We start from the raw sequence: 9,902 nt of genomic DNA, 5'->3' as shown, positions 1-9,902 counted from the left end.
CTGGTTATAAGTCAGGACAACGCATATAGGCAATACATTAGTGATACTAATTGTTATTTGGAATATTCATTTTAATTCAACACAAATGAGAGCTGAAACAAAAATCTGAGTTTTATTTTTATTTAAATGACTCTGAATTGATTTCATCTGTTTTGCCGACTGTCACTGCCGCTCCTCACAAGCCTTGTCGCCAAGTGGGAACAGCTCTGCAAAGAAAAACATGACTTTATTGATTAAAAAAAAAAACGCTTTACCCATTGGAATGCAGGCAAGAACCACACCTGTGAAACGTCTGTGTGACAGGACCTTTTCCCGAAGGTCCGATGCTTTTCAGCCGCTCCTCCCAGCCCTTAGTCGGGCGAGTGAGCCTGGTGGGGTCTCTGCTGACGTGACCGTCCACCTAAATTAAGAAACAGTCCCCATCAGCCGACTTCTGATCCCCCTGGAGTAGAAATCTGACGCGCTCTCACCTTCTCCTTCAACTTGGCCACAATTCTCAGCTGCCTTTCTGCGACCTCTTTTTCCTTCAGCTGCTTGTCCTGGAGTTTTGCCTCCACCTTGAGGAGGTCCTGCAGCATGAAAGAGACAAACTGTACATTTCACCCGCAGCTTCCCATCAGGGCCAGGCCCAGTGGTGTTAATTTCGCACCCTCTGGTTTAAATCTTTGATGCATTGTGCCGCCAATCTTCTCCTCTCCTCCATCTCCTTCCTTTCTTCCTCTCTCGCCCTCCTCCTCTGCTCTTCCTCCTCCTCTCTCCTGAGTCGGAGCCGCTCCTCTATGGTCGATTTCACCTCCAGCTGGCGACGCCGCTCTTCCTGACAGAAGCATCATTCGGCAGCAACGTCAGACATCTGGGGCGCTGACGGCAGCGACCATCGCCATGGTTGCACCACCGAGGAAGAGAAACACACGGGTCACTACACACGCTACCTTTGCCTGTCTCCTTTTCTGCACCTCCTCAGCCAGCCTCTGCTCCTCTTCCAGCTCTTTGTTCCTCCTCCTCTCTTCCCTCCACTCCTCCAGCCGACGAGTCGCCTCTCGCTTCTCTTCATCGGTCCTAAACCAGAAAAGGAATCAACAAACGTCACTAAGATGATCTGGTCCCATGTACAATTGGCAACATTCTTGTGTAACGGCAGCCACCCCATCAAGCACTCATGAAAATGCATGAAAAATCACCATGACAACCGATGTGGCTGCCTCACCTGTGTTGGTGGGCTTGGCTCGTGGGTTCCTTCTCCCTTTTTTCTGCTTCCTGTTGAGTCTGTATCCAGATCTGACGCTCCTGAGTCTTCCTGGCTTTCCAGCGCAGTATAGCCTGTTTTAGAGCAAAGTCAAATATTCAGAGGACATTTTGGGTTCCACGTTTCGATCGTGGGCCTACTTCTCTCTTCCGGCCCTGCAGATAGCTCAGCTCCCGGTGCCATTCCTCGTGCTGCTCTATCTCCTCCAGAGTCTTAGCAGGCAGATGCAGTTTGGCCTCTTTCCTGTATGCAGGCTGACCGCTGTGCTTGGTCCAGGCCTGTGAATCAAAACGGCCCGGGTCCAATCACAAACGCACGGCGGCACATTTCAGAATGGCGTTGCAAAAATGGGCGTTCTCTGGCGAAGGTTTGCCAGGGAGGGATCGTCACAAGGCCAGAATTCCACTCATGTCTTACTTTCAGGAAGGCTTGGTGGTCATATTGGTCCCAGCCTCCATAAACACCTCCCGTCCTCTGTAAGAACGATTCCAGCACCTTGACGTCTGCGGGGAGGTCTCGGTCCAGCAGTTTGGTCTAATTTAAACAAAATTAAGCAATGGATATGTCTGAATTTTATAGATTTGGTCATTTCAAGTAAACCGATTATACATTTCAGACGTTAGTTCATGTAGCCTAAAGCGTTTATGTAAAAGCTATCCTAAAAAAACACAATATATAAACAACTATCCTCCTTTAACTGCATAAAAATGTGGGGGAAATGGAATCAAACCTTTGGAGAGGAGGCTGTGTTTCCTTTGGGGTCAGACTTGACAGAATGGCTCCAGTTTTCAATCTTCTTCTCATAAGCCCTGAGCTCCTGCCTGCACGTCCTCTCCTCCTTCAAAAGCTCCTCAAAGCTACAAACAGCACAGAATGACAAAGTTTAAACACTTAATGCAGCATTTCATGAACGCTGCAGTGAGAGGAATTGGATTTAATGAGCCTCTGTGCTGCTCAGCAGAGCGTTACCGTTGCCACTGTTCCTCCTTTAAGGAGCTGATTGATCTTTCCACCTCTGACATTAGTTCCATTAATGTCTGAATTGCTAAAAATGAAAGAAAAGGAAAATGTTAAATCATTATTTGATACACAGAACCAAAACAAATCTTTGTGGTGACAATACCAGGAGATGAAATTACTGTAATACGACATGGGACAATAATACCGTAATGACACAGTATAAACTGTGGTTAAAATAATTCCATAACTTACTCTTGGGGGTCGGCTTCACTTCTCTGAGTTGGTTCTTGAATTTCCTCCCATCACTCCTGATCCTCAAAAGCTGATTTTGAAGATGAATCTCTGAAGAAAAATAAAACAAAACCCAACATCACCAAGGTGGTGAGAAGAATGAGCCGTGCCGACTTCCACGAAACACAATTTACCACCAACACAGAAACACTGTGGAGTGAAATCTCATACTCTCAGCATCTTTTCCATGTTCCAGCACTTTCTCATACTGTTCCAGTTCTCCACAAAGATCTGTCCAGCCATTCCTTTTGCACTGACGGATCAGCGCCCTCTCCTTCTCCAACTTTTTAATCCTTAGAACGAAAACAGTCAATGAAACGTGTGAAACTGGGCTCTGATATACTAATGCTATAGCTGAGCTGAACATTTTCACTCAAAAAACACATAAAAAATGAAACTTACTCAGTTTTGTTCTTTTCTGCTTGTCTGAGAAACTGTGCAGCTTTCTGTCTGTCCGCATCACTGGACGGTTTGCAGGCTGCAGAGCCATTTTCTGCCTGTTTACAGTCATTAAATGGAAGTTTAACAACAGCAGAAAATTGAATCGTTTTTACTTTGACGCCATATTCCGGTAATTGAACCTAAATTCATCATTCGTCAAACTTTGTCTATTGACATTTATTACAACAAATGTCAAAACTAACACATCGATACGTACCGAGCCATGTTTCTGAGAGCGCGAGGCGGTTGCCATGTCGACAAGTGACGCACCAAAAAAAACTTTATTTAAAATAAAGTTACTAACACAGTTGCTAGATTGAGCACAAGAGGTCGCTGTTTCTCACGGTTTAGTGTACTTGAGAAATGTAGGAATAGTGTAGTTCACGTTACTAAAGACGTTACTTCACGTTACACTCTATTCAGGTTCTTACGTTTATATAACATTACTTTATTTGATTTAATCTAAAAGGGCTACAAAATCTGCTTTTAAGCCATAAAGTCTTGAACTGGCCTCTGATAAAGTATAACACTGGATGAAATGAACTGTGGGCTTTGAATGCCTCATTTTACCATATAGAACGCACTTAAATAAACAAAAACACATGTTTTCCAGAGAAAAGTAGCTTTACCTTTGTCGACTGACTTAAATTCCTGCACCTCTTTACAATCTTTATCTATCGAAAGTTTGTGTTATTGTTGTGAAGACGACCGTTGGCCAGGTGACAGACAGAATAGAGGAGAGAGAGAGAAAGGCCAAGTGAGAGGGGGTAAAAATAGAAACCTGGATCCATTATTGAGTGCAGAGATTGGGGATAGTCTCCCGTAGGGGCACGGCTGCCATCACCACCAAAATAGCAGCTGTTCTCCTTAATGAAGTCTGTCGCAATTTTCTGTCTTCACACTCAGGAGTAGCGTTGTTGGGTAAACCAGCTGCGTGCGGAACACGCGGCTGGTTTGCGCAACAGATCAGACACCAACATGAAATCACCACAGGAATGATTTCAGTTTTTCAGCCCCTTGGGTGAATAAAGTTTAGGTGTTAAGAATAATGCCGAGCGAATCAAACCAGATAGGAGAAGAAAAAATAAGAATATGACCTTTGACCTCCTCTGAGGGGCTAAAAGCCTTTTTGGAAAAGTTATGAGACATGAACCCTGTAAACTGAGAGGTCAGAAACACGTTCAGGCAGGGAGGAGCTCCCCTCCCCGAATTAGATGTGTGTGTGTGTGTGGTGTGTGTGTGTGTGTGTGTGTATGTGCCCAAAGAAAAAGTGTTAGGCTTCCCTCTTGTTGAGTCTTTATGTGAGGGTAAACCAGCTGCGCTGCTTGATGTCAAGAGTGTTTATAAAGGTTAAGTAGTCAGACAAACGTGCACAAATATGCACGTCAAAATATGCATTCACAGAACACACACACACACATGCAGCAGCAGCAGCAGACACCCCTGAGCCAGCACTACTGACAGGTACAGAGCAGTGCACCTCGTTCCTCCAGTTTCCTCCCCAGCCCAACACCATTAACATGAGGTCCATTATAGACTCTCCATCGGCCGAGGGTGAAAGTGAACCTGGTGACCTTTCCAGGGTGCATTCCTGCCTCTCACCCAGTGGCTACTGAGAAAGACCCCAGCACCCAGTAATCAGTGGCAGGTAACAGAAAATAGACGTACTCCACCAAATATTTAATGTGGTGGTCTGCCCGGCTGCCGAGGCCCTTAAGATCACCACCATTCCGGTATTTAAGGAGGCGACGGACCACAAAAGACCGAATCTGCCATTTTTAATGTGAATTGTTCTGGATCGAAGACAGTATTAAACACAATGTCTTTAGTATTTTCACTTGTTACTGGTGCTCAGAAAGTTCCTTTAACATCCTCGGAACGTTACCGAGGGGCAGAAGGACCGTTAGAACTGGACTCCTCCCAAGAACAGATCCTCCTCATCACCATCGCCAACAGTCTCCTATTTTGCATTTTTCATAGTACAATACATTTGTTGATCTCCATGCTGACCTTTAGAGCCACACCCTCCTCCGTCTGCCGGCCTCTCTTCCTCTCATCCAGCTCCCACCTCTTTTCCTAAACTGGAGTCTCATCCTCCTGCTTCACCTCCTGGCAAACCTGCTGAAACGTTCTTGGACTTCTGGTCTGGGAGGGTTCTAAATGACCTTGGCTGCTCTCTTACCTCACTGTCATCTGAGGAGGGAAATATGGGGAAGCCTCTAAATTTTCATCCAAGTAGGAGCAATCTCCTCCGGCGTTCCCTTGGTGGTCCGGCCGGGTTTTGTATCCTCTCGGATTGACAGGTACAGTAGATTCTGCTTGGTAGGATACAAAACCCGGCTGGACTACAGAAGTATTGGAAAATCTGGAGTTCAGGACTGAACAGGACGTGAGCTGTGTGATTACAGTAGGAAAGCTCACGTCCTGCTCAGTCCTGAACTCAAGCGTTTCCAATCCTCCAGGGCTGCAGTGCTGCATTATGTTATCAAGAATTCCGTGAATCTGGCCCAGCGTCATTCGTTACTGAGTATCGGGATCAAAACCTACCTATTATCAACTATTCCACTAAAAGTTGATAAGCTGTTGATATGCAGAGTTTTGGTCTTGAACATAACAAATCAAGACTTATATTAGATAATATATTCAAACCTTTCATGATCTTAACTAAAACTGTGATGTGACCCTTTATGACACCTAATCTGATCAGAAAGGCTAACAAAGTTTAGCCCCTGATATCAAAGCAGCATCTCACTGGATCCTTTCAAAGAAAGCAAGATTGTGGAAGATTGTTCACGCAGCTGTTTTTGATCCCATTTTCAGTGGGTTTTTTTTTTATTTTTTAGGTCGAATAAAACCTCCAAGGTGGCTGTTTTTGGATGCTTTTCCTTTTTTCCAGGCAAAAAGAAATAAAACTTAATTCCTCAAGGTATCTTTTATCAATATCGGCCTATACAGTACATTGGTTGATGTAAATAATTTCTAAATGCTCCTTATTTGTCTTGAATCTGATTTGAGGGATCCCGGAATACATAAAGACCAATCGTGAATTTCATGTGCAGGCTTGTGTTGGCCGATGCAAACACAGGTTTTCCGTCACGGAAACTCATTACAACTCATTTGCCTTGAGAAAGGCTGCAACGAATCCAGAAACAAATCCAGCGGTTAAAAAAAAAAAAGCCACAGGTGTCTCGTAACTGTCCCGACTGAATAGAGACGGTGGCGCAGTGTCATGTGACCTCCCCTGCTGCCGCAGTTGCTCCTGGCTGCTCCAAAAAGTGAGAGTGCAGTAACGTGGTGGCTCTCTAACAACGAGCGGAGGCTGCCGCCTGACAGCGTTCTGGAGCTTTTCCCACACAGATTCATGGCGTCACGAAAGTGAACGAAGCCTCACGTGGAATCTGGGAGCTGCTGACTCAAGTTCTGATGAGTTTGCAGTGGAAGCTCGGGGCCTGACAGGTTTTTATGAAGCGGAGCTGCACAAATAGTGAAAGAGCAAGAAGACTGTTGGGAGAGCGGAGCTCTGCTCTTTGGCACGTTTGGGGGAAACACTTTTGAGTAAATCTGTGAGATTCTGCCCATCGGGGATGTCACGGACCTCTCTGCGTGGGGCTGTGTGCAAGCCCGCCAGTCCATGTGGGTGAAATTAAAGGGCCACGCGGGGCTAAATTGGGAGGGGAGAGGGATGGAAAAGGCCTGGAGAGAGGCATCGGCTCAATGTGATCAGGGGTAATGGACACCAGCAGGTTCAGCGCCAGTTTATCCTCCGGTCACTGGATCTGTTCCCTCGCAGCTTAGGTGCAGTCAGAGCAGCACTAATGACACGTTCCAGCAGTGAGTGTGTGTGCGAGTGTGTGTGTGTGCACATGTGTGCATTTCCATGTGAGAGCAGGGGACATGATGTAAGTGTCAAGAGACCGACCAAACAACATCAGGCATGTGGATAAATAAAATCATATAAGCGGGACTCAACTAATGTCTATAATTATCAAAATAGTTGGCACTGGTTTCTTATTTTTCCACACAATTCTACGTGCGTGGAGTCTGCATGTTCTCCTGGTGTTTGATTGGGTTCTTTCCAGACTCACTGGCGTGCTCCTACATTCCAAACACGTGCGTTCGGATGAGTCGGCCGCTCGAAATCGCCCGCAGGTGCAAATGTGAGTGTGAATTTTCCGTCTGGCCCCAAATTCTGCTCACTGGGGTCGAGGTCCAGTCTTTGAGGGGGGCCCGTCCACGTGACCGCGCTACTCAGATATCTCCTCGTGTTCATCTTTGCTGAGTCATTTTGGCTCACGCGACCTGGCAAACACCAGCAATGTTCAGCAAAAGGTAATAAAGTTGAATCATTTGTAGAGTGAGACATAAATCAAAGCGACTTTATCAGCGCCCGTTCAAAACGAACCAATCGGGCTGTAACATCAACTTGCCTGTACGTACAGTGTGTGAGCGTGTGTGAGTGTGTGGGTCTGGTTGTGGTTGCATTTTGAATTTGTTTGATTGTTGTGATTGTCACTACCGTGCCAGATCATTCTATTTATATGAGTGCTGTTTTGACAGCTGACTCACAGTGCAAAGTCTTGGCGCGCGCGCGTGTGTGTGTGTGTGTGTGAAGGGCTGCAATCACTCTTTATCTCCTCAAACAGACATATACACACACACAGTCGCATCTATTTCTGTGGGGTTTTTACTGACTTCAATTCATTTGTCCCACCCTATCCCGGGTCCCAACCTTCACCAGTTTGGCCTCACAACAAATCTCAGTTTATATCATAAATCTCACCCCAACTTTTTGCCCACAAAGTTGTTTTGAATGCAGATGGTGAATTGTTCAAGTTGGTAACCCCCCAAACAAGAACACAGTGTGCTCACAAAGTTGTCTTAGTGTGTAAATCCTGCCCAGCACAGTTTGGTCAGCTGTCTGCCTTTGAGTGTGTGTGTGTGTGTGTGTGTGTGTGTGTGTGTGTGGTGTGTGTGTGTGTGTGTGGTGTGTGTGTGTGTGTGTGTGTGTGTGCGTGCAGTGGTGTCTGAACCAGTATCACTTACAGATCACGGTGATTCCCCAGTGTTGATACCCCCCCGCCACCCATTTTAGCCGCCGTGGCTCTTATGTAATCAGTCACGTTTCTCTCAAGCGCCACATTGGGGGGGGGGGGGGTCCTCTCTCAGCGGAGCGTCGCCATCAACATCCTTTAACCATCCTTTAACACCTCCTGGACCAGCCCACTCCTCCTCGGGCCCCTTCCCCTGCACCTTATTCATGAATCGACTGTTTCTTATCAGGTCATCGCCCTCTAACCGGCTTTATGAGCTGTGTCCTTGCTGTACGTGTTTTACCACCTGCTTGTTTACTGAACTTTGGCTTCTTGTCTGCACTTCCTCAAACAGGCGATGTTATTATTTTGATGCCTTCCAAATTGCTCACGGACTAGTCCATTATGATGCTTAGGGGGGGATAATATGATAACTTTGGAGGCTACTTGTGGAGCTAAGTGTTCAGGAGTACAGGTTGCAGGGTGGTGGGAGGTCCGGGGTGCTTTCCAGGCCTCCACCTGCCAACAAGTTGGCATGTCCTGGAACCACAAATTACTGCTAATGGTTCCTCTTCAGGGTGTGAATATGTTTGAATAGTTAATTCTCCTGACAAACAGGTGGTGATGAATCAACGCCTTCCAAACGGAGCAGGAGTGTGAATGCAGACCCTTTGAAGCACTCCGGGCGTCCGAAACGACCAGGAAGGCTGAACAAATGGCTAACAAAGTCCACTAAGTTGCTTCTAATGCAGCAACTAAGCTCGTGAAATGAGGAAATTCTGGAAACTTCCGTGAACCAAATGTCCCTGAAATTCCCGACCAGCGTGAGCGTGATGGGGTTTGTAGGGCTTCGCTTTGATCCTCGGGGAAATGATGCCGTGAAGACTCACCCAGCCACTGGGTGTAATTATAGAAAAACAATCACTTTCCTCCCAAGGGAGCGTTTTCCAGGAACCTCAATTTCTTTAGTGGAACCACAGGAATTATGGTCTCAATTTGAGTTGCAGACAGTTGAAAGAAAGGAGGAACCTGGACAGACAGCAATTTAGCCAGAGAACTTGTCGACTCGTGTCAGGGGCAACAAAAATAAATAATACAATCTTACATTAATTTAAAGCTCCATTAAGGTCAATCAGAGAGTCGTTTCCTCCAGCAGTCCAGCCGACTCTCCCATAGATGATAAGTATGACCTAAATAAAGCTATTAATACAGGGTAAACTATTAAGCAATTTAAAATATTTACATTTGGACTTTTTTGGAGGGATTTTGAAAATAGACCTGTTTCTCCTGTGTTACATGATGGGTTTGAAATGGACCGAGAGGCACGTGGAAGGCACGTGTTCACTGAGGTGAGTCCTCCTGGAGCTACTGAGAGAAGAGCCTCATGTAGGACAACTTTCCAACAGGGCATTGTTCAGGCCTAAATATAGACACGACAGAAGTAGGCTGAGCTAACATTATGGCCATCAAAAGACGCCATCATGTGCAGGCGTGTGCACGCTGAATGAGGACTCTGTGCGTGTGTCTGAAGGGAGTACCAGAATTTGCATTTTACTATAAAAGTGAGGACATTTCGGCTGGTCCTTAGAGGGTTAGTCATTTCAATGTGTAGCAAAGATGTATCAGGAAATGATCTGTAACCCTGCGAGTCGTAGTTCACCCCCTGGTAAACTGGGGGCAAGTTGGATCTGTTTCCCCACTGGGAGACGTTTAAGGTCGTCTGACTGCCTCTTTGATGGCTGCCATCGATGAGAGACCTCCACATTCCAGGGAAATCAGGCCACCTTGCAGCTCGATAAAGAAGGCAGAAAGGAGGATTACTGCGGGCACTGGAGGTGGAGCCCAATTGATTTTCCAGCTGACACAGTTTGCAGCAGCGTGCTGCTCCTCTGACGGTAAAAATACAAAACCACGTGTCCCCGTTGTCGTTCTGT

At 46.2% G+C, this 9,902-nt stretch overlaps 1 protein-coding gene across 1 annotated transcript; it reads right to left on the bottom strand.

The window, feature by feature from the left end:
* Positions 1–104: 104 nt before the first annotated feature.
* LOC130525722 (coiled-coil domain-containing protein 112-like) lies at positions 105–3,234 on the bottom strand. The gene is made up of 14 exons (XM_057032781.1): positions 3,156–3,234; positions 2,900–2,994; positions 2,669–2,790; positions 2,459–2,548; positions 2,216–2,291; positions 1,977–2,103; positions 1,664–1,780; positions 1,387–1,524; positions 1,208–1,320; positions 933–1,059; positions 650–817; positions 471–569; positions 282–400; positions 105–206 (listed from the first exon to the last, which is right to left on the bottom strand). Exons 1-14 carry the CDS (start codon positions 3,189–3,191, stop codon positions 176–178), a joined length of 1,458 nt encoding a protein of 485 aa, XP_056888761.1. The 5' UTR covers positions 3,192–3,234; the 3' UTR covers positions 105–175.
* Between the last annotated feature and the right edge of the window lie 6,668 nt (positions 3,235–9,902).

The sequence above is a fragment of the Takifugu flavidus genome, chromosome 5 (genome assembly GCF_003711565.1).
Source record: "Takifugu flavidus isolate HTHZ2018 chromosome 5, ASM371156v2, whole genome shotgun sequence".
NCBI classification, from domain to species: Eukaryota; Metazoa; Chordata; class Actinopteri; order Tetraodontiformes; family Tetraodontidae; genus Takifugu; species Takifugu flavidus.
The sequence above is the reverse complement of the archived record's forward strand: the minus strand, read 5'-3'. Positions and strand labels throughout refer to the sequence as shown.